We start from the raw sequence: 25128 nt of genomic DNA, 5'->3' as shown, positions 1-25128 counted from the left end.
TCCTGCTCTTCGTCTGTCTGTTCTGCACCTTATATCATTGTAAGATTATATCAAGTTTATAACTAACTTGATGAATTAATAGTGTGTGTGTGTATATATATATATATAGACATTCTGTCCGTACATATCACGAGTTTAACGCTGACAAGTGCTGGGAGGCAGTGGAAAGAAGGAAAGCTTTTCCACTATATACGCAGAGCGCTCTCACAGGAAAGCAGCATCCATCATCAAGAACCCCCACCACCTAGGCCCTGCTTTTTTCTCGCTGCTGCCATTAGGAAGGAGGTACAGGAGCCTCAGGACTCGCACCACCAGGTTCAGGAACAGTTATTACCCTCAACCATCAGGCTCTTGAACCAAAGGGGATAACTTCACTCAACTTCACTCACCCCATTAGTGAAAGGTTCCCACAACCAATGGACTCACTTTCAGGGACTCTTCATCTCATGTTCTTGATATTTATTGCTTATTTATTTATTATTATTTCTTCTTTTTGTATTTGTACAGCTTGTTGTCTTTTGCACTCTGTCCGTCTTGTTGGGGCCCGTCTTTGATTAATTCTGCTGCGTTTCTTGTCTTTACTGTGTGAATTCCCACAAGAAAATGAATCTCAGGGTCGTATATGGTGGCAAAGATGTCCTATGATAATAAATTTACTTTGAATGTGACAAGAAGAGAATTAACGAAGACGGAAACGCTGGAGGAACTCAGCAGGTCAGGCACCAGCTCTGGAGGGGAACAAACAGACAAGATTTTGGGCTGAGACACCCTCTCAAGACTAGAAAAGAGAGCAGCAGTCAGAAGGTGAAGGAACACAAGCTGGCAGGTGATAGATAAGACCAGGTGAGGGGGAAAGTAGGTGTGGAGAGGGGATGAAGAAAGAAGCTGCGAGCTGATAGGTGGAAAAGGTAGAAGGTTGAAGAAAGAGGCATCTGATAGGAGGGGAGAGTAGACCATAGGAAAAAGAGAAGGAGTGGGGACACCAGGGAGAGGTATTCTGCAGAACACTGTGGGCATAATATCTTGGCACCCGTATGTGTGACGAAACTCGTGGGCTGCCCTTAGCATACGCTTGGTTGTTAACACAAGCAATGCATTTCACTGCCTGTTTCGACGTAGATTGGCTGTGGCCAGGTCTGGCTTCACCGTGTACTAACCTGTCTTCCCCGAGCAAGCGGCCAAGCAGCTCTCCTCGGAGACGAAGTTGTTCTTGTTCCCTCCGCAGCCACCGTAGATGAAGGACAGGCAGGGCTGCCGCGTGGGGTCGTAGTACCATCGCGGCGTTTCCCCATCACGGCCGGAGCATAGCGGTTCTCTGCAGGCTCAGTCCCCACCCAAACACACTCACCCCCACCCACTCACTCCTTTACCAACATCATTCCAACAATCTCAGCAAATCACATTCATCTGCTCGTCCCAGGAAGCCAAGCCCCCACCAGCAACCTCCCCGCCCGCGCCTGCAGCCATACTAATATCATACCTTTATCCTCAACGGATAGCTTCCTTTCCGGTGGTTCAGAGACGAGTGCTGCGGAACGAAAAAAAAGATGTGAAGTTACACGCACAAAGTGCTGGGGGGACTCAGCAGGTCAGACAGCATCTACAGAAATGAATAAACAGTCAATGTTTTGGGCCAAGACCCTTCTTCAGGACTGAGAAGGAAGAGGGGAGACTCCAGAGTAAACAGGCGGGGAAGGGGGGAGGGGAAGGAGGATGGCTGGAAGGTGACGATTGAAGCCAGGTTGGTAGGAAAGATGAAGGGCTGGAGAGGAAGGAATCTGATAGGAGAGGAGAGTGGACAATAGGAGAAAGGGAAGGGAGAAGGGACCCAGGGGGAGGTGATAGGCAGATGAGAAGAGGTAAGAGGTCAGAGTGAGGAATAGAGGAAGGAATTGGTTCACCGAAAGTAGAGATCAATATTTATGTCATCAGGTTGGAGGCTACCCAGACGGAATATAAAGTGTTGCTCTTCCACCCTGAGCGCGGCCTCTTCTTGGCACAAGAGGAGGCCACGGGCTGACGCATTAGAATGGGAATGGGAATAAAAGACTTGGCCACCAGGAAGTCAAGCTTCTGGTGAATGGAGCAGAGGTGCTTGATGACGCAGTCCTCCAACTTACCTGTATCTATTTTCAAGGACAATGGAGAACACCTGGAGCTAAGTGTTCTGTGGAATTTCACCCACCGATCAGTGTGTGACACCGAACCATACCAAGACAGATCAGAGGCAGCTTTCGCACAGCCATCCATAGAGGAAACTGAAGTTTCAGAGGGAACGCCAGAGGGTGAGACCCAGGGCAAAGAGAGACACAAGAGGCTGAAATGGAGCTGGTAACAGGACGGGCAAGGACATGAAGGGGAGTTGGAAGGTGAGAGTAGGTCAAGTGAGCTAGGGCTTTTCTCTCTGGAGTGAAGGTGGTTGAGCGGTGACTCGATAGAGGTGTACACGATGATACAAAGCATCGATCATGTGGACAGCCAGAGACTTTTTCCCCACAACAGAAATGGTCAATATGAGGGGGCATAAACTTAAGGATGGAGCATCGGACCAGAAATCCCTACAAAGGACAGTGAGAGTGATCAAGAAGATCATACGGGTCACCCTGCCCTCCATCGGAGACATTTATCAGGAGCACTGCACACGCAGGGCCCTTTGTATTATCAGTGGTCCCACCCACCCATCCAGCATCCTCTGACTTTCTACCATCAGGCAGGAGACTCCGATGCATAAAGACAAGAACGGACAGGATGGGAAACAGCTTCTTCCCTCAGGCCGTTAGGCTTCTGAACTTCCTGCCACATCACATTCGAAGTGTCTCTGGTTAATCTGTTCCGTATCCTACGATATTGTTTCATTTATTCCCTTTACTTTGTGTATTTATGCGTAATCGATCATCAGATTTGATCCTTACTTTCCTAAGTTACTGTGTGTTATGTGTACTACTGTGCTTTACACCCTGGTCTGGAGAAACATCGTCTCATTTGATGGTATACACGTATATAGTTAAATGACAATAAAGTTGACCTCATTCCTCTGAGATGCAGCACAGAGCGTCATAGGAAGTCATTCCTGCCTGTGGCCATCAAACTTTACAACTCCTCCCTTGGAGGGTCAGACACCCTGAGCCAATAGGCTGGTCCTGGATTTATTTCATAATTTACAGGCATAATTTACATATTACTATTTAACTATTTATGGTTTTATTACTATTATTTATGGTGCAACTGTAACAACAACCAATTTCCTCCTGAGATCAATAAAGTATGACTATGACTAAGTAATTTTTTTGTTTTACAGGGGTGGCGGATACATTAGGGACATTTTAGATAGGCCCATGGATGATAGAAAAATGGAGGGCTATGTGGGAGGGTTACGTTGGTGTGGTCATCAACATAAAAGACTCATGTAAAAATCCCAAGCAGTGGACACTTAACATTGTCCTGCTCATCTGAGCCCCCAGGTGTAGTCAATAGTGTGTAACTGTCACGAACTGGGAAAAGGCAGAGAGAAACATTTTGTTAAATCAGTTTGTTTAGAACCTCAGCCACTCCTGTAATACACAGCTCATGAGTTGTTCATCCTCCACCCCCAGCCCCCTGTTCACGCCTGTCCGGGGGGGGGGGGGGAGGTGGCGTGCCTGATTCTCATTGTCGAAAGCCGCTTCCGTTGTGATTGGTCAGTTTAGAAAGTGCAGCTGCTTTCCCCATTGGATAACCACCCGTGTACGGTTTCAAATACCCTGGGTACATAAAATAGCACACGGAAGGGGCTTGCTCTCTTCTTGCTTTGTTTAAGGCAAGAATGCACACGACGATCAGGAATGTCCGGTCAAATTTTTACAGTTTGTAAATAAGTGATTAATATACCTATTCAAAGCCAGTGCAGTTCTTCTCTCACTTGCCAGGCCCACCAAACCTTATTCCACATTACAACACCTCCTCCCCGCTTGCCTCCCTGTCACCTCATTTGATCCCCCCCCCCCCCGTTAACTCCATTTGCTGCCCCCCACCCCTCCACGGCCACCCCATTCTACTTTCTCTTCTTTCCCAGCCTGGGTGGGTTAAATTTCCTGGGATCAGATTTCAGGTCAGTACTGGTTTAACCAGAATGTCACACATGCTGAACAAGACCACAGGATTTTAAAGAAACAGACCCAACCCAAACAAAGCCAAGAATTTGTTCATTACGAAAGCAACAGAACACTGAAGTAAGGAATCAGTGCTTCAATTCCACAGGCCACTGGTGAGACCACATCTCGTGTGCTGTGTATAGCACTGCCCTTATTTTCGAATGGCAGAGCAGATCTGATGGCCTGAATGGCCCGTCAGCTCCTACGTCTTGTGGTCTCATTTCAGAATGTTAGCACAGCTCTGGCGGTGGAGTGGGGATACCTCTCTAACAAAGGAGGTGTAAGGCACTCCTTCCCTCCACTAGCCTACACGTCACCCATGGGCAAAGTGTAGCACCTATTAGCCCCCCCAATCCCCCCAGATCATGAGGAATGGGTCTTCAGGCTTCTGCAACTCAGAGGGAACAACGGTCAGCAGTTTAAATGGCTCGGCATGGACTAGATGGGCTGAATGGCCTGATTCTGCTCCTATGTCTGATGGCCTTTTTCTGTGCGTGTGAAGGTATACACCTGCGATGCTGCTGTACCTGTACCTCTGGGTGGTGGGGTGGAGATACGTCTCTACCAAAGGAGGTGTGAGGCGCTCCTGCCCTCCACTAGCCAGCAGGTCACCCTTGGGCAAAGTGTAGCACCTGCTTAGCCACCCCCTCCACCCCGATCAGGGTCACATGAAGCCACGGGATCAGGTGGTGGATGGTCGTATGAGCAGCCGGTGCAGATCACAAGTCCTGGTTACGTGACCACTGACACCAGGCAGACAATCCCTGAAGAGTGTTGATAATGGCCGGGGTCACCCATCTTGTAAAGACACTGCCCAGGAGAAAGCAATGGCAAACCACTTCTGTAGAAAAATTTGCCAAGAGCAATTGTTGCCAAAGACCATGATTGCCCATGTCATATGACTCGGCACATAATAATGATGTCATAGACATGGCACATAATGATGATGACGGTGTACACCTCACTGTTTTTGGACACGTGACGATGATCAGTATCAGGTTTAATATCACCGACATGTGTTGTGAAATTTGTTGTTTTGCGGTTTGCAAAACATAAAATATTACAAATTACAATAATATATATTAAAAAATGAAAAAAGAGAGAACAAAAGTAGTGTGGTAGTGTTCAGGGGTGTACTAACCTGGCACCCCCCAGCAAGCAGCCAAGCAATTCCCCTTGGATACGAAGTTGTTATTGTTCCCTCCACAGCCACCGTAGATGAAGGGCAGGCAGTTCTGCTGCGCGGGGTCGTAGTACCATCGCGGGAAAGCAGCGCGGCATCTCCCCGTCACGGCCGGAGCATAGCAGTACGCTGCAGGCACAGTCAGAAGGCTCAGTCCCCACCCAAACACACTCGGCCCCAGCCACCGGCTCCCTTACCAACGTCATTCCAACAATCTCAGCAAATCACATTCATCTGCTCGTCCCAGGAAGCCAAGCCCCCACCAGCAACCTGCTGAGACCACATCTCGTGTGCTGTGTATAGCACTGCCCTTATTTTCGAATGGCAGAGCAGACCTGATGGCCTGAATGGCCCGCCAGCTCCTACGTCTTGTGGTCTCATTTCAGAATGTTAGCACAGCTCTGCTGGCGGGGTGGGGATACCTCTCTACCAAAGGAGGTGTAAGGCACTCCTTCCCTCCACTAGCCTACACGTCACCCTTGGGCCCCCCCAATCCCCCCAGATCATGTGCAACTCAGAGGGAACAACGGTCGGCAGTTTAAATGGCTGGCATGGTCTAGATGGGCTGAAGGGCCTGATCCTGTGCTCTGCTCCTCGGTGACTCTAACCTCTAAAACCACCCCTACTAACCTATATAAAAAAAACCACAACATTGACGGACTCCATAGTTCAGCGCCATCCTAACCGGGAGATGTTCCACACACGAGCTTTGCGAGTTTGGGAAGGAGCCGGGATGGGATTGAAATACAAGATCCCAAGAGGTCTTGACAAGATGGATGGGGGAAGAGGACATTCCCTCTTGTGGGAGAATCTAGAACTGGGGTCAATGTGTAAATGGAATCATGCATTAACATATCATTATTTAACTATTTATGGTTTTATTACTATTTATTATTTATGGTGCAACTGTAATGAAAACTAATTTCCCCCAGGATCAATAAAGTATGACTATGACTATGAACTTTGAACAGAAGAGGTAATGTTGCCTTTCCCCCGGAGGGCTGAATCTTTGGAATTCTATTCAACAAACAATGCTGCAGATAGAGTATTTGAATATTTTTGAGGCAGAACTGGATGAGTAAGTGAGAGGTTGCCGAGGCAAAAACGTGGAGCTGTGGTTACAACTAGATCAGACCAGATCTCACATTACATGACAGGAAACCAAGAACCAAACACCGCATACTAATTTGCATACATTTTAATAACAAGGAGGAAGAGGTTTCACTTATTTTGAATAATTTATGTACAACTCAGGCCCAGACAGAGTAGCCATTGAGAGGGTTTTTCCTACAATGAGGTGGGGGAGGGGAGAGACTTGGACCAGAGGACACAGCCTCAAAATAGAGTGATGTCCCTTTAGAACAGCGATGAGGAGGAATTTCGTTAGCTAAAGGGAGGTGAATCTGTGGAATTCATTGCCACAGGCGGCTGTGGAGGCTAAGTCATTGGGTCTATTTAAAGCGGAGGTTGATAGGCTCTTGATTAGTCAGCGTGTCAGAGGTTACGGGGAGAAGGCAGGAGGATGGGGTTGAGAGGGATAATAAATCAGCCATTACAGAATGGTGGGACAGACTTGATGGGCTGAATGGCCTAATTCTGCTCCTATGTCTGATGGCCTTTTTCTGTGCGTGTGAAGGTATACACCTGCGATGCTGCTGTACCTGTACCTCTGGGTGGTGGGGTGGAGATACGTCTCTACCAAAGGAGGTGTGAGGCGCTCCTGCCCTCCACTAGCCAGCAGGTCACCCTTGGGCAAAGTGTAGCACCTGCTTAGCCACCCCCTCCACCCCGATCAGGGTCACATGAAGCCACGGGATCAGGTGGTGGATGGTCGTATGAGCAGCCGGTGCAGATCACAAGTCCTGGTTACGTGACCACTGACACCAGGCAGACAATCCCTGAAGAGTGTTGATAATGGCCGGGGTCACCCATCTTGTAAAGACACTGCCCAGGAGAAAGCAATGGCAAACCACTTCTGTAGAAAAATTTGCCAAGAGCAATTGTTGCCAAAGACCATGATTGCCCATGTCATATGACTCGGCACATAATAATGATGTCATAGACATGGCACTTAATGATGATGACGGTGTACACCTCACTGTTCTTGGACACGTGACGATGATCAGAATCAGGTTTAATATCACCGACATGTGTTGTGAAATTTGTTGTTTTGCGGTTTGCAAAACATAAAATATTACAAATTACAATAATATATATTAAAAAATGAAAAAAGAGAGAACAAAAGTAGTGTGGTAGTGTTCAAGGGTGTACTAACCTATCTCCCACGAGCAAGCGACCAAGCAATCCTCCTTCGTTTCGAAGTTGTTCTTGTTCCCTCCACAGCCACCATAGGTGAAGGTCAGGCAGGCCTCCTGTGCGGGTTCGTAGTACCATCGCTGGAAAGCAGCGCGGCATCTCCCCGTCATGGCTGAAGCATAGCAGTACGCTGCAGGCACAGCCAGAGGCTCAGTCCCCACCCAAACACACTCACCCCCACCCACCCGCTCATTTACCAACGTCATTCCAACAATCTCAGCAAATCACATTCATCTGCTCGTCCCAGGAAGCCAAGCCCCCACCAGCAACCTCCCCGCCCGCGCCTGCAGCCACACTAATATCGTACCTTTATTCTCCTCAGCAGATAGCGCCCTTGGCTGTGGTTCGGAGACATCTGCTGTGGAACAAAAAAAAGATGTGAAGTTACACGCACAAAGTGCTGGGGGGACTCAGCAGGTCAGACAGCATCTACAGAAATGAATAAACAGTCAATGTTTTGGGCCAAGACCCTTCTTCAGGACTGAGAAGGAAGAGGGGAGACTCCAGAGTAAACAGGCGGGGAAGAGGGGAGGCGAAGGAGGACGGCTGGAAGGTGACGAGTGAAGCCAGGTTGGTAGGAGAGGTGAAGGGCTGGAGAGGAAGGAATCTGATAGGAGAGGAGAGTGGACAATAGGAGAAAGGGAAGGGAGAAGGGACCCAGGGGGGAGGTGATAGGCAGGTGAGAAGAGGTAAGAGGTCAGAGTGAGGAATAGAGGAAGGAATTGGTTCACCGAAAGTAGAGATCAATATTTATGTCATCAGGTTGGAGGCTACCCAGACGGAATATAAAGTGTTGCTCTTCCACCCTGAGCGCGGCCTCTTCTTGGCACAAGAGGAGACCACGGGCTGACGCATTAGAATGGGAATGGGAATTAAAAGATTTGGCCACCAGGAAGTCAAGCTTCTGGTGAATGGAGCAGAGGTGCTTGATGACGCAGTCCTCCAACTTACCTGTATCTATTTTCAAGAACAATGGAGAACACCTGGAGCTAAGTGTTCTGTGGAATTTCACCCACCGATCAGTGTGTGACACCGAACCATACCAAGACAGATCAGAGGCAGCTTTCGCACAGCCATCCATAGAGGAAACTGAAGTTTCAGAGGGAACGCCAGAGGGTGAGACCCAGGGCAAAGAGAGACACAAGAGGCTGAAATGGAGCTGGTAACAGGACGGGCAAGGACATGAAGGGGAGTTGGAAGGTGAGAGTAGGTCAAGTGAGCTAGGGCTTTTCTCTCTGGAGTGAAGGTGGTTGAGCGGTGACTCGATAGAGGTGTACACGATGATACAAAGCATCGATCATGTGGACAGCCAGAGACTTTTTCCCCACAACAGAAATGGTCAATATGAGGGGGCATAAACTTAAGGATGGAGCATCGGACCAGAAATCCCTACAAAGGACAGTGAGAGTGATCGAGAAGATCATACGGGTCACCCTGCCCTCCATCGGGGACATTTATCAGGAGCACTGCACACGCAGGGCCCTTAGTATTATCAAGGATCCCACCCACCCATCCAGCATCCTCTTTGACCTTCTACCATCAGGCAGGAGACTCCAATGCATAAGGACAAGAACGGACAGGATGGGAAACAGCTTCTTCCCTCAGGCCGTTAGGCTTCTGAACTTCCTGCCACATCGCATTCGAAGTGTCTCTGGTTAATCTGTTCCGTATCCTACGATATTGTTTCATTTATTCCCTTTACTTTGTGTATTTATGCATAATCGATCATCAGATTTGATCCTTACTTTCCTAAGTTACTGTGTGTTATGTGTACTACTGTGCTTTACACCCTGGTCTGGAGAAACATCGTCTCATTTGACGATATACACGTATATAGTTAAATGACAATAAAGTTGACCTGAAGTACAAGTATTTTTTTTGTTTTACAGGGGTGGCAGATACATTAGGGACATTTAAGAGACTTTTAGATAGGCCCATGGATGATAGAAAAATGGAGGGCTATGTGGGAGGGTTACGTTGGTGTGGTCATCAACATAAAAGACTCATGTAAAAATCCCAAGCAGTGGACACTTACCATCGTCCTGCTCAGCTGAGCCCCCAGGTGCAGTCAATAGTGTGTAACTGTCACGAACTGGGAAAAGGCAGAGAGAAACGTTTTGTTAAATCAGTTTGTTTAGAACCTCAGCCACTCCTGTAATACACAGCTCATGAGTTGTTCATCCTCCACCCCCAGCCCCCTGTTCACGCCTGTCCGGGGGGGGGGGGGGGGGGGAGGTGGCGTGCCTGATTCTCATTGTCGAAAGCCGCTTCCGTTGTGATTGGTCAGTTTAGAAGCTGCAGCTGCTTTCCCTATTGGATAACCACCCGTGTACGGTTTCAAATACCCTGGGTACATAAAATAGCACATGGAAGGGGCTTGCTCTCTTCTTGCTTTGTTTAAGGCAAGAATGCACACGACGATTGTGAAATTTGTTGTTTTGCGGTTTGCAAAACATAAAATACTACAAATTACAATTGTACATATTAAAAAATGAAAAAAGAGAGAACAAAAGCAGTGTGGTAGTGTTCATGGGTTCATTGTCCATTCAGAAATCTGATGGCGGAGGGGAAGAAGCTGAGCGTGTGTCTTCAGGCTCCTGTTCCTCCTCTGGGATGGCAGCAATGAGAAGAGGGCATGTCCTGGGTGGTAAAGGCCCTTAATGACAGATGCCACCATCTTGTGGCATCATCTTTTGAAGATGTCCTCGATGTCTAAGTGAACTTATCCAGAGATTGAGGGTAAACCAGGAGGAGAGGAGGGGCTTCCTGTCCACACACACTCCAGAACAACTGAATGGGTGCTATGACACAGGCAACTCTGCACCCCCATCACTTACCCACATCACAGTACTGGAGGTCTGATTTATCGAGGCAATGTACCTCCCCATCACAAATCTGGTCAGAGGGGACACAGCAGCCGTCACTGCAGTGGAATTCATCAGCCAAACACTGCCTCGAACATTCTGCAACAGACAGGATGGACAATTGTCTCAACGTTCCTACAATCATTCTCAGGCACAGGATAAAGACAGACACTCTGTGGCCACTCTATCAGGTATACCTGCTCATTAATGCAAATATCTAACCAGCCAATCACGTAGCAGCAACTCAATGCTTAGAAACATGCAGACGTGGTCAAGAGGTTCAGTTGTTGTTCAGACCAAACATCAGAATGAGGAAGAAATGTGCTTAAGTGGCTTTGACTGTGGAATGATTGTTAGTTACTGGTGGTTTGAGTATCTCAGAAATCTCCTGGGATTTTTATGTGCAACAGTGTCTAGAGTTTACAGAGAACGGTGTGAAGAAACAAAAATCATCCAGTGAGTGGCAGTTCTGCGGGTGGAAATGCCTTGTTAATTAGAGAGGCCAGAGGAAAACGGCCAGACAGGTTCAAGCTAACGGGAAGGAAACAGCAATTCAAATACCCATGCATTAGAACCGTGGCATGCAGAAGAGCATCTCTGAACCTTGAGGTGGATGGACTACAGCAGTAGAAGACCACAACATACACTCAGTGGCCACGGTATTACGTGTAAGAGGAACGTCATAAGGTGGTCACTGAGTGCTTAGACACAACACTTAACAGGCTATTGAACATAAGGGAAGAATTTCAATTAAACTCCACTTGCTCTATCATTGAAATATTCCCACAACCAATGGACTGACTTTCAACGACTCTTCATCTCATGTTCTTGATATTTATTGCTTATTTATTTATTCATATTATTTCTTTCTTTTTGTATTTGCACGGTTTGTTGTCATTTGACCCAAGTTGGTGTGGTATTTCATTCATCCCTATTATTGACTATGCCCGGAAGAAAATAAATCTGAGTTATACTAAGACAATCAGATGTAGGAGCAGAATTAGCCATTTGGCCAATTTCCCTCTCAGCCCCATTCTTCTGCCTTCTCCCTGAGTCCCTTCATGCCCTGACCAATCAAGAATCTATCAACCTCTGCCTTAAATATACATAAAGACTAGGGCTCCACATCTGCCTGTGGCAAAGAATTCCACAGATTCACCGCTCTCTGGCTAAAGGAATTCTGCCTCAACTCCGTTCTAAAAGAACATCCCTCTATTCTGATGCTGCGTCCTCTCGTCTTAGACTCTCTCAACAAGGGAAACATCCTCTCCACATCCACTCTTTCAAGGCCTTTTACCGTTGAATAGGTTTCAATTAGGTCACCCCTTATTCTTCTGAATTCTAATGACTTCAGGCCTAGGACCATCAAATGCTCTTCATATGACAAGCCTGGAATCATTTTCCTGAACCTCCTTTGAACCCCCTCCAGTTTCAGCACATCCTTTCAAAGATAAGGGACCCAAAACTGCTCAGCACACTGAGGCCTCACCAGTGCCTCATAAAGTCTCAACATTACATCCTTGCTTTTATATTCTAGTCCTCTTGAAATGAATGCTAACATTACATTTGTCTTCCTCACCACAGACTCATCCTCAAATTAACCTTTAAGAAATCCTACACGACTCCCAAGACCCTTTGCATCTTAGTTTTTTTAATTCTCTCCACTTAGAAACTAGTCAACCCTTTCATTTCTTCTACTAAAGTGCTTGACCATACACTTCCTGACACTGTATTCCATCTGCCACTTCTTTGCCCATTCTCCTAATCTGTCCAAGTCCTTCTGTAGCCTTTCTACTTCCTCAAAACTACCTGTCCCTCCACCTATTTTCATATTGTCTGCAAACTTGACAAATTGAACCCTCTCTAGTTTCAGCACATCTTTTTTTAGATCAGGAGCCCAAAACTGCTCACAATACTCCAAGTCAGGCCCCACCAGTACCTTTTACAGCCTCAACATTACATCCTCGTTTTTATATTCTATTCTTGTCAAAATAAATGCCAACATCGCATTTGCCTCTCTCTCTGACTGAACCGGCAAATTAACCTTTAGGGAATCCTGCACAAGGACTCCCAAGTCCTTTTGCACCTCAGACTTCTGAATTTTCTCTCCATTTAGAAAATAGTCAACATTTGTATTTCTTCTAGCAAAGTGCATGGCCATACACGACTCAACACTATTCCATCTGCCACTTCTTTGCCCATTCTAATCTGCCTAAGTCCTTCTGCAGACTCCCTGCTTCCTCAACACTACCTGCCCCTCCACCTATCTTGGTATTGTCACAAACTTGGCCACAGAGCTATTGATTCCATTATCTAAATACCCAAAATCTAATTATTCTGCATTCTGGTAGTGCTTTTCCCTTGTATACAGCCGCAATGGAACAATCTGTCTAGATGGTATGTAAAAAACAAATCAATGTATTTAAAGTCTGCAAAGTCAAAATACTTCACATTGACGGGTTTCCCTTTCAGCAATTCTGCCAGTCAAAACCTCAAAACAAAATACTCTCAAATTTATCAGACTGGTTTTCATTTTCATAAACTTATTCTGCCCCATTCTATTCTTCCCCAAGTTCTTCTGCTGTTTCCCCTGGTCATGGAAGTGTCCGTGCACCTGAGGCACAGGAGGGCTGGTGGACCTGGCATGAGTAGCTGAGGCTTCAGAAATATGAAATATCAGCTCAAAACATACCGAAGTACTGCTGTAGGCCTCAGACCGCCCCACACCCACTCCTGGCCCCTCAGACCGCCCCACACCCGCTCCTGGCCCCTCAGACCGCCGCACGCCCGCTCCTGGCCCCTCAGACCGCCCCACGCCCGCTCCTGGCCCCTCAGTGTTTGAATGTAATAGCATTTCTTTACTTTCCTGCACATGCCTGAAAGAAAATGAGATTCCATCGCCAGAGAAACAGAGCCAAGGTTCTGCGGGCACGAAAGAGACACCCGGATGGTGTGTTGCCTCCTTGTGCCAGGATCAGGGACGTCTCAGATGTAACAGGAATCTCTACAGCATTCTCAAGGGCGAGGGTGAGCAGCCAGAAGTCTTGGTACATATTGGCACTAATGACATAGGTAGACAAGGAGAGGAGGTCCTGAAGGAAGATTTTAGGGAGCTAGGAAGAAAGCTGAGAAACAGGACTTCAGGGTAGTAATCTCGGGATTGTTGCCTGTGCCATGCACCATTGAGGGAAGAATAGGGTGACCTGGCAGGTGACTGCGCGGCTGAGGGACTGCTGCAGGGAGCAGGGGTTCAGATTTATGGAATATTGGTCTCTCTTCTGGGGAAGGTATGACCTGTACAAAAGGGATGAGTTGCAACAGAACCCGAGGGGGTCCAATATCCTTGCGGGCAGGTTGGCTAGGGTTGTTCGGGTGGGTTAATCTGGCAGGGGGAACCAGAGTAACCGTGCTGAAGATGAGGTAGCTGGTTTACGGAGGCAGTGTTGACAGAGCAAAAGTGCAGTCAACAGGATGAGTTACAATGTAAACGGCAGACAAAATTAGGAAAGGATGAATACAGGACTGAAGGTGTTGTATTTAGATGTGGCAGTATATGGAATAAGGTAGATGAACTTGTATCACAGTTACAGATTGGCAGGTATGATATTGTAGGCATCACTGAATCATGGCTGAAAGATGATTATAACTGGGAGCTTAATGTCCAAGGATACACACTATATCGAAAGGACAGGCAGGAAGGCAGAGGGGGTGGCATTGCTCTGTTGGTAAAAAAATTCTATCAAATCATTAGAAAGAGGTGACATGGAGTCAGAAGGTGTTGAATCATTGTGGGTAGAGCTAAGGAACTGCAAGGGTAAAAGAACCCTGATGGGAGCTGTATATAAACCCCCAAACAGCAGTAAAGATGTGGTCTACAAACTACAACGGGAGAGAAAATGCATGCCAAAAGGGCAATGTTACAATAGTCATGGGGGAATTCAATATGCAGGTGGCTTGGGAAATCAGGTCGGTGCTGGACTCCAAGAGGAGGAGTTTCTGGAATGCCAATGAGATGGCTTTTTAGAGCAGCTCATGGTTGAGCCCACTAGGGGATCACCGACTGTGGATTGGGTGCTTTGCAATGATCCGGAATTGATTAGAGAGCTTATGGTAAAATAACCATTAGGGGACAAGTGATCATAGTAGGATCGAATTCACTCTGAAATTTGAGAAGGAGAAGCTAAGGTCAGATGTATCGGTATTACAGTGGAATAAAGGGAATTACAGAGGCATGAGAGAGGAGTTGGCCAGAATTGATTGGAAAAGAACACTGGCAGGGATGATGGCAGAGCAGCAGTGGCTGGAATTTCTGGAAACAATTCAGAAGGCACAAGGTATCTACATCCTAAATAGGGATTCCTTATTCTAAAGGAAAGATGACAAGATGGCTAACAAGAGAAGCCAAAGAGAGGGCATATAATAGAGCAAAAATTAGTGGGAAGTTAGAAGAATGGGAAGCTTTTAAAAACCAACAGAAGACAACTAAAAAAGTTATTAAAAAGGTAAAGATGGAAAACAAAAGCAAGCTACCCAATAATATTAAAGAACATACCAAAAGTTTCTTCAGATACATAAAGTGCAAGGAGAGGCAACAGTGTATATCAGACGCCTGGAAAACGATGCTGGAGAGGTAGTAATGGGGAAAAAGGAAATGGTGGATAAACTGAATAAGTATTTTGCTCAGTCTTCACTGTGGAAGACACTAGCAGTATGGCAGAAGTTCCAGGTGTCAGGGGCATGAAGTGTGTGAAGTTACCATAACTAGAGAAAGATCTTGGGAAACTGAAAGGTCTGAAGTTAGATAAGTCACCTGGACCAGATGGTGTTAACCCTAGTTTTCAGAAAGCAATGGGAGGCATTAGTAATGATGTTTCAAGAATCACTAGATCCTGAAATGGTTTTTGAAGACTGGAAAATTGTGAATGTCACTCCACTCTTCAAGAAGGGAGAAAGGTAGAAGAAAGGAAACTATAGGCCAGTTAGTCTGACCTCAGTTGCCGATGTTGTAGTTGATAATTAAGGATGAGGTCTCAGGGTACTTAGAGGTCCATGATTAAAAAGGCCACAGTCAGCATGGTTTCCTCAAGGGAAAATCTTAGCTGACAAACCTGTTGGAATTCTTTGAAGAAATGACAAGCAGGAGAATCGGTTGGTGTTGTGTACTTAGATTTTCAGAAGGCCTTTGACAAGTTGCCACACATGAGGCTGCTTAACTAGGTAAGAGCCCACTGTGTTACAGGAAAGACTCTAGCATTTATAAAGCAGTGGCTGATCAGCAGGAGGCAAAGAGTGGGAATAAAAGCAGCCTTTTCTGGTTGGCTACCGGTGTCTAGTGGTGGTCCACAGGGGTCTGTATTGAGACAATTCTTTTCAGATTAGATTACATTCAACTTTATTGTCATTGTGCAGAGTACAGATACAAAGCCAATGAAATGCAGTTAGCGTCTGACCAGAATTGCAAAGAATAGTGTTATTTACAAAATAACCGCGAATAAAAAGTAAGTGCTACAGCACACAAATATAAAAGTACTGAGACAGTACAATATGGGTGCAATACTGCTTAGCGCTGTGATGTGAGGTTCAGGGTCACAGCCTCAGGGAAGAAGCTCTTCCTGTGCCTGCTGGTGCGGGGGCGGAGGCTCCTGTAGTGCCTACCGGATGGGAGGAGAGTAAAAAGTCCATGGTTAGGGCGAGATACATCCCTGATAATGCTTTTCGCCCTGCCCAGGCAGCGTTTATGGTAGATGTTCTCAATGGTGGGCAATTGGGTGCCGATAATCCACTGGGCAGTTTTCACCACACGCTGGAGTGCTTTGCGGTCCAATACGGGACAATTGCCATACCACACTGAGATGCAGTTGGTGAGTATGCTCTCAATGGTACAGTGGTAAAAGTCCGTCAGTATCCTGGGACAGAGGTGAGCTTTCTTGATGCTCCGCAGGAAATAAAGACGCTGTTGCGCCTTTTTGATCAGGATGGAGGAGTTCAGAGACCAGGTGAGATCCTCGGAAATGTGGACACCAAGGAATTTGAAGCTTGATACATGCTCCACTACAGTTCCGTTGATGTAGATGGGGACGTGAGTGTGACTCCTGGCATGCCTGAAGTCCACAATGATCTCCTTGGTCTTCTGGGTGTTAAGGGCCAGGTTGTTGTTGGCACACCACGCAGCCAGGTGCTGGACTTCGTCCCTGTAGGCCGTCTCGTCATCCTCTCTGATCAGACCAACCACCGTGGTGTCGTCTGCGAACTTGGTTATGGAGTTAGAATCATGTACAGGAATGCAGTCATAGGTGAAAAGGGAATACAGAAGAGGGCTCTGCACACAGCCTTGAGGCACACCGGTGTTCAGGGTGAGAGTGGAGGCGGAGAGGTTGTCTAACTTAACTGATTGGGTCTGTTAGTCAGAAAGTCCAAGGTCCAATTGCAGAGGGATAAGCTGATACCAGGCTGGCGAAGTTTGGCGATCAGCTTGGAGGGGATCACAGTATTGAATGCCAAACTAAAGTCAATGAACAGCATTCTGATGTAAGAGTTGGGGCTGTCCAGGTGGGTCAGGGCAGAGTGAAGTGCCGTGGAGATGGCATCCTCTGTTGACCTGTTGGTGCGATAGGTAAATTGATGGGGGTCCAGGGTAGAGGGCAGACAGGATTTCAGATGTGATAGAACCAGTCTCTCAAAGCACTTTGCAATGATGGGGGTGAGTGCAACTGGACAGAAGTCATTCAGGCCCGTGGCAGTGGAATGCTTTGGCACTGGCACAATGGTGGCGATCTTGAAGCTTGTGGGGACAACTGCCTGGGTGAGGGACAGGTTAAAAATGTCTGTGAAGACCCCGGCCAACTGCCCTGCACAGACTCTGAGCACACGGCCAGGTATTCCATCCGGACCAGCTGCCTTCCGTACATTCATCCTGCTCAGGGTGGCGCAAACGTCGGAGGTGGAAAGTGAGAGAGGCAGTTCACCAGGTGGGAGATCCGCTTTGAGGGTAACCTCCTTGTTCTCTCGGTCAAAGTGAGCGTGGAAGTAATTGAGCTCATCAGGGAGGGAAGCAGAGCTGGAAGGGGGCACAGTACGAGGTGGTTTAAGTCTGTAATGACCTGTATACCACGCCACATGCTTTTATGTCATATGTTGGATGATGAATGATGGCTTTGTTGCAAAGTTTGCAGACAATATGAAGATAGGTGAAGGGACAGGTGGTTTTGAGGAAGTTGAGAGGCTACAGAAGGACTTAAGACAGATCAGGCAAGGAAGTGACAGATGGAATACAGTGTATGGTCATGCACTTTGGTTGAAGAAATGAAAGGGTTGACTATTTTCTAAATGGAGAGAAAATATATATAAAAAAATAAGATGCAAAGGGTCTTGAGATTCCAAAGGAGGTTCAGGAAACTGATTCTAGGATTGAAAGACTCCTCATATGAGGAACATTTGATGGCTCTGGGCCTGTACTCACTGGAATTCAGAAGAATGAGGTGGTGGTGGGGGAACATCATTGAAACCTATAAAGGTCTCAATACAGTAGATGTGGAGACGATGTTTCCTATGGTGGGTGAGTCTCAGACCAGAAGACATAACCTCAGAATAAAGGGATGTCTTTTTAGAGTGGACATGAGGAGGAATTTGGTATATGGATTTCAGTAAGGCCTTTGATAAGGTTCCCCATGCAAAGCTTATTCGAAAAGTAAGGAGGCATGGATTCCAATGAGACCTTGCTTTGTGGATCCTGAATTGGCTTGATCACAGAAGGCAAACTGTGGTTGTGTAAGTTTATATTCTGCGTGGAGGACGGTGACCAGTGGTGTTCTGCAAGGACCTGTTCTGGGACCCCCTCCTCTTTGTGATTTTTATAAATGACCTGGATGAGGAAGTAGAAGAGTGGGTTAGTAAGTTTGCTGATGACACAAAAGTTGGGGGTGTTGTGGACAGTCTGGTTGTCAGAGGTTACAGTGGGACATTGATAGGATGCAGAACTGGGCTGAAGAGTGACAGATGGAGTTTAACCCAGGAAAGTGTGAGGTGGTTCATTTCGATAGGTCAAATTTGAAGACAGAATAGAATATTAGTGATAAGACTCTTGGTAGTGTGGAGGATCAGCGAGATCTTGGGGTCCGTGTCCATCGTGCACTCAAAGCTGCTGCACCAGGATGCCAGTGTTGTTAATAAGGCGTATGGTGTGTTGGCCTTCATCAACCGTGGGATTGAGTTCAAGAGCTGTGAGGTAATGTTACAGCCATATAAGACTATATAAGCTAAATAGAGACTAGGCAGTTTCTAGAGTAGGTTACACGGTCGGCACAACATTGTGGGCCGCAGGGCCTGTAATGTGCTGCAGATTTCTATGATTCTATGAATTCCTTTAGCCAGAGCGTGGTAAAACTGTGGAATTCGTTGCCGCAGGAGGCTGTGGAGGCAAAGTCATTGGGTGTATTTAAGGCAGAAGTTGACAGATTCTTGATTGGTTTGAGGATGAAGGGTACCAGGGGACGGCAGGAGACTGGGGCTGAGAGTGAAATGGATCAGCCATGATGAAATGGTGGAGCAGACTCGTTGGGCCAAATGGCCTAATTCTGCTCCTGTATCTTAATGGTCTTATATGGTCTAATGAAATTATAAAGACAAGAAATTCTGCAGAGGCTGGAAATCCAGAGCAACACACAAAATGCTGGAGGAACTCAGCAGATCAGGCAACATGGAAGGTAAGGGAAAGGAATGCCATCAGGACTGGGCAGTCCCGGCCCTTTTGGCCCATGAATTTGTGCCAAACTAACCTACTTTGAGATCAATCTAACTCTTACAAAGCCCTGCATTTTTCATCCGTCCATGTGCCTATGAATTAAGGACTGTGCTGGTGCAAGGACCAGGAATCATCCAGGGTCCTGGACTGGAGATGGGCAGAGATCTCAGGAGCTGGCCAGGAAGGAAGGGCAGAATCCTGAGGGGAGGGGGCCCTCCAGAGCTTGGGAAACAAGGGCCAGAGTCAAAGTTCAAAGTAAATTTATTATCAAAGTAGGTAGATGTCACCACATACTACCCTGAGATTCATTTTCTTGCAGGCATCTATAGGAAAGTAAAGAAATGCTATTACAATCAAAACACTGGGGGCCAGGAGTGAGCGTGCGGCAGTCTGAGACCTACAGCATTACTTCAGCATGCTATTAAAAATCTCTTAAATGTGCCTACAATAATTTCAGGTCCAAATCCACATTTGTTTTCAAAGTTATCACACACAACCCTGAGATTCACTTTCTTGTAGGCATTTATAGGAAAAATAAAGAAATACAATAGAATCTATGACAAACTACACATAAGCAAGAACTGACAAAACAACACGCACAAAATGCTGGAGGAACTCAGCAGGTCAGGCAGCATCAATGGAAATGAATAAACAGTCAATGTTTCAGGCCGAGAGACTAAGAAGGAAGCGGGAAGAGTCCAGAGTTAAAAGCTGGGGAGAGGGGAAGGAGGCTAGCTGGAAGGTGACAGGTGAACATGAGTTGTGAACGAGTCCCCGAAGGCTCTTGTGTCGCTAATGCAACGTGCCTGCGATGCTGCTGCAAGGACACTCGTGCATAATGACGACAAACGTGAGCTTGACGTCGCATTGGGACTTCAGGTCTCCATCAGCTTCCCAATGCTGTTCACCCCCTTAGTTCAACTACACGGAGTGACGGCGAGCGAAAGCAGACTTACCTTCCACACTCAACACACTTCTGCTTACCACTGGCACCAAGTTGCTTAACGGTTCTGAAAGAGAGAAAGGAGAGGTCAGTACCGGGGCACAGACACTAAACACAATGTTCTACATGGGAATTTCGTCAGGGTAGACCCAGCTTGGGTGGCGGATGGAGATACATCTCTACCAAGGGAGGTGTAAGGTGCTCCTTTCCTCCACTACCCTACAGCAAGGTGTAGCACTTGCTTGGACCCCCCACCCTCAGCAGGTGGTGGATGGTCATACGAGCAGCCGGCGCATATCATCAGTCCTGGTTATGCGGCCACTGACTCCGGGCAGACAATCTCCAAAGAATATTGGTCATGGCTGCAATCACCTGGTTTGTAAAGACACTGCCCAGAAGAAGGCAATGGCAAACCACTTCTGTAGAAAAATCTGCCAGAAACAATCATGGTCACGGAAAGACCATGATCGTCCACGTCATACAACACGGCACATAATGAAATGAAGACCCAGTTTGCTAGTCATGGTAGCCTACTGGTTAACACAACACCGGAGATTTGGAGATCCAGAGTTCAGTTTATAGCATACGGGAGATCTTTTGGCCACGAGACAGCAGTGTAGCAGCTAGTATAACAGGTTACAGTGTCAGCAGAGGAATCCCATTCCTGCCACTGCCTGTAAGGAGTTTGTACGTTGTCCCCATGACTGCATGGGTTTCCTCCAGATGCTCCGGTTTCCTCCCACATTACAAAGGCGTACGGGTTAGGGTTAGCGAGTTGTAAGCATGCTACGTTGGCACCGGAAATATGGTGGCACTAGCAGGCTGTCCCCAGCACAATCTACAGACTGTGTTGGTTGCTGATGCAAAGGATGTATGTTGATGTACATGTGATAAATAAAGTTATTCTAATCTTTAAATACACCCTAATTTCACTCACCTGGTAGGAGAGGGAACACATGAGAAGCAAAGCATTATTTTAATAAAAACACACGCAAGTTTCTACAGTGTTCACATAGACTCAGTGACCACTTTATTAGGTACACCTGTACGCCCACTCGTTAATGCAGATATCTAATCAGCCAATCATGTGGCGGCAGCTCAACGCATAAAAGCATGCAGACATGGTCAAGAGGTTCAGTTGTCGTTCAGACCAAACATCTGAATGGGGAAGAAATGCGATCTAAGTGACTTTGACTGTGGAATGGTTGTTGGTGTCAGATGGGGTGGTTTGAGTTTCTCAAAACCTGCTGATCTCCAGGGTTTTTTCATGCTCAACAGCTTCTAGAATTTACAGAGAATGGTGTGAGGAACAAAAGTTATCCAGTGAGCAACATGTTTTGTGGGTGAAATCACAAGAGATCAGAGGAGAATGGTCAGACTGGTTCAAGCTGACAGGAAGGCAAGAGTAACTCAAATAATCTCACAGGGAGAACGTGTGAACTCCACAAAGGCAGAACCAGAGGTCAGAACTGATCTCGAGCGGCGGTAGTTGCGAGTCAGCAGCACTACCTGCTGCACGCAATGCTCCGGGCAAACGGGGGCATCCTGGTCGGCAATGGACCGACTGCACTGCCTCGTGACGAAGAGGCCCCACCGGGGACATACTGGAAGCAAGCACGCGCCCTCCCGCCAGCACAAACCTGTGACTTTGCTGCAGGCCTTCTGGCAATCCGCTTCACTCTCATAGTTGTTCAGGTTGGGCAGGCAGCCTCCGTAAATGAACTCCTGGCACACCTGTTCCGTGGCGTTGAAATACCACCGAGGAAACCAGGCACGGCACGGGCCCGCCTTCGAGGGACTTGTACAATCCACTGAAAAAGAAAGATTAAAGTCATTCAGGAACATCACAGCAAGGTACAGTCATGTCACAGGAGCGTTAAGTTATTATCTTTATTTGGAGAAGCAGTTGGAATGGGCTTTTCATTCCCAACAGGTCACACTGACCAGCAGTACCCCTATTTATTTATTTATTGAGATACAGCACAGAATCGGCAATCCGCTATTTAATCCCAGCCTAATCATGGAACAATTTACAATGACCAATTAACTTACCAACCGGTATGTCTTTGGACTGTGGGAGGAAACCAGAGCACACGGAGGAAGCCCACACGGTCACAGGGAGAACGTACAAACTCCTTACAGACAGCACCAGAATTGAACACCCAACTGTGACATCCTGAGCTGTAAAAGCATTGGGCTAACCACTATGCTACCAATTAATTATTGCCAGGTACAGGAAAAAGCATGCCTTGCACACCGTTAATTATGATGTGTTTCTAGTTGCTCATCTTTCTGTTGCTAGTTTGGGCGACTTTGAGTCAGGGCAGCCTACAGATCATGAACACTGAGCTGAACTGAATATGGACTCCTTCAACTTTGTGTTTTTATATTCCCTGTTTCTGCTCGTTCTTTCATGTGGCCGTTTACACGATTTGTTTTTTGCACTTGGGCGGGGGGGGGGTTGATGTTTTTCTTTGAATGGGTTCTGTGGTGTTGTTTTGTTTCGTGGCTGTCTGCGGGGAAAACGAATCTCAGGGTTGTATATTGGGACAAGTACTTTGATAATGAGTGTATTTTGAATCCTTTAGTACAACCAGATCAGTTCAACACACGGTACGCTGAGATAGTACAAATTCAACATTCAAAATAAATTTATCAAAGTACATGTATGTAACCATTTACAACCCTGAAATTCATTTTCCTGTGGGCATACTCAATAAATAATGACCCTAATAGAATCAATGAAAGACCACATCAACTACACAGGCATTAGCGGCAGACCAATCGATTCAAAGGGAGAGAGACCTTCGCATAGGTCAGGGAGAAGAGTTTTAAAAAGGAGCATTTTGCAGGGATCAGCACATTAGCAGCAGAACAATCATTTTGCGATTCATTAGCAGGAGCAAATAAAAGTAAAGCAGGGTCAAAGTGGAGCGGCCATTGTGTGAGTGGGCCAATGTAGGAGTGGGAACCTGAGGCTTTGGCTCAAGAAGCTTCGCTGGAGAGGCACAGGTAAGTGGCAGGTAAGGCTGTTGTAGTGGTTGAATAAAAAGTCACTAAATTACAGCTAATTAAAGTAGGGGTGATGCAGGATCAGGTGATGTGCTGTTGCTGCATGACGTGGGAGCTGGTGGACCCCATTGTGGTTCCTGGTGACCACATCTGCAGCAAGTGTTGTCTGCTCGAAGAACTCAGGCCCAAAGGTGATGACCGGGAATCTGAGCTTCAGACACTGAGGCACATCGGGGCGGGGGGGAGGGGGAGATTTACCTGGATTCTCTGTTTCAGGAGGGAGTCACACCCATTACATTAGCTGCCTCAAATTTGGTCTGTGGTCAGGGACAAGAGGGTGTGACTGTGATTGAGGTGGGTAGTGGGATCTAAGAGACAGTGCTGGAGGAGCCTCAGCCCTTGGGCTTGTCCAGCAGGTCTGAGATTCTTGCTCCCTGTGTGGATGAGAGTGGAGGCTGTAGGAAGGATGAGCAACATAATTGTGGCACTGCGGTTCAGGGAGCCATTCAAGGGTGGGGGGGAATAGAAGAGAAATGTAGAGGTAATTGGGAGTAGAATAGTCAGGGGAATAGACAGAGTTCTCTATCGCGAGGATAGGGTGCCCCTGAAGGCTGCGTTGCCTGCCTGGTCCCCTTGTTCGGGACATCTTATCCGACCTGCAGAGGAATTTGCATTGGGAGGGGAAAGATCCAGTTGTCGTGGTCCATGTGGGTACCAATGACATAGGTAGAACGAGGAAAGAGGTTCTGCTGAGGAAATTTGAGCAGTTAGGGACTAAATTAAAAAGCAGAACCAAAACGGTGGCAATCTCTGGATTACTAACTGAGCCACATGCAAATTGGCATAGGGTCAAGAAGATTAGAGAGTTAAATGCGAGGCTCAAGGATCAGTGTGGGAGAAGTGGGTTTGAATTCATGGGAAATTGGTACCAGTATTGGGGAAGGAGGGAACTGTACCAATGGGATGGGCTTCACACGAACCACCTTACCTGGATCCTAGTGAATCGCACAACTAGGCCTGTGGATAGGGCATTAAATAGTAGGGGGGTGGATTCAACAGAGTGGAGAAGTATGAATTAAGTAAAAGAGAAAAGTGTGGATAAAGATAAAGAAAAAGCCAAAGATAGAAAAGAGAAAAGTAAGGGTGGAGTGAAGGAAAGTCTAGTGCAAAAGAGTAAAAGATTACAAGATTTTAAAAGCACAATGAGTGTAAGGGCACTTTATTTGAATGCCCATAGTATTCGAAACAAGGTCAGTGAACTTGTAGCACAAATCAGTACAAAGGGGTACGATTTAGTGACATTACAGAGACATGGTTGCAGGGTGGAGAGGATTGGGAATTAAATATCCAAGGATATCAGGTAATATGGAAGGATAGGCAGGAAGGTAAGGGAAGTAGAAAGGCGCTCTTAAGTAAAGATGAAATCAGGGTGATAGTGAGAGACGATATAAGATCTAAGGAGCAGAATGTTGAATCCATCTGGGTAGAGATTAGTAATAGTAAAGGGAAAACAAAAATCACTGGTGGGAGTTGTCTATCAGCCACTGAATAACAACATTACAGTGGTACAGACAATAAACAGAAATATCTGAGGCATGGAAGAATGGAACAGCAGTTATCATGGGGAACTTTAACTCGCACATAGATCGGGTGAATCCAGTTAGACGAGGCAATCTTGAGGAGGACTTCATAGAATGCATCCGTGACGGCTTTCTTGAACAGCATGTTACTGAACCTACAAGGGAACATGCTATCTTAGATCTGGTCCAATGCAATGCATTCGTGATCTTGTAGTTATGGATCCTCTCGGAAAGAGTGATCACAGTATGACTGAGTTTCTCATACAAATGGAGGGTGCAATAGTTCAATCTAAAACCAGTGTATTATGCCTAAACAATGGAGACTACAATGGGATGAGGGAGGATTTGGACAGTGTAGAC

At 46.7% G+C, this 25128-nt stretch overlaps 1 protein-coding gene across 4 annotated transcripts in view; it reads right to left on the bottom strand.

The window, feature by feature from the left end:
• spint2 (serine peptidase inhibitor, Kunitz type, 2) overlaps positions 1-25128 on the bottom strand; it is a 73633-nt gene that overhangs the window by 18960 nt on the left and 29545 nt on the right. Inside the window, exons 2-9 of one of the 4 annotated variants that reach the window (XM_072274436.1) lie at positions 21817-21987; positions 20190-20243; positions 10467-10592; positions 9665-9721; positions 7937-7984; positions 7589-7759; positions 5272-5442; positions 1481-1528 (exon numbers count right to left, since the gene is read on the bottom strand). In XM_072274436.1, coding sequence (XP_072130537.1) covers positions 1481-1528; positions 5272-5442; positions 7589-7759; positions 7937-7984; positions 9665-9721; positions 10467-10592; positions 20190-20243; positions 21817-21987 — 846 coding nt within the window. Of the gene's footprint in view, positions 1-1480; positions 1529-5271; positions 5443-7588; positions 7760-7936; positions 7988-9664; positions 9722-10466; positions 10593-20189; positions 20244-21816; positions 21988-25128 lie in introns of all 4 variants that reach the window. The other 3 variants (XM_072274435.1, XM_072274439.1, XM_072274437.1) reach the window with 3 other exon arrangements.

Source organism: Mobula birostris, chromosome 12 (assembly GCF_030028105.1).
Source record: "Mobula birostris isolate sMobBir1 chromosome 12, sMobBir1.hap1, whole genome shotgun sequence".
Classification (NCBI taxonomy): domain Eukaryota; kingdom Metazoa; phylum Chordata; class Chondrichthyes; order Myliobatiformes; family Myliobatidae; genus Mobula; species Mobula birostris.
The sequence above is the reverse complement of the archived record's forward strand: the minus strand, read 5'-3'. Positions and strand labels throughout refer to the sequence as shown.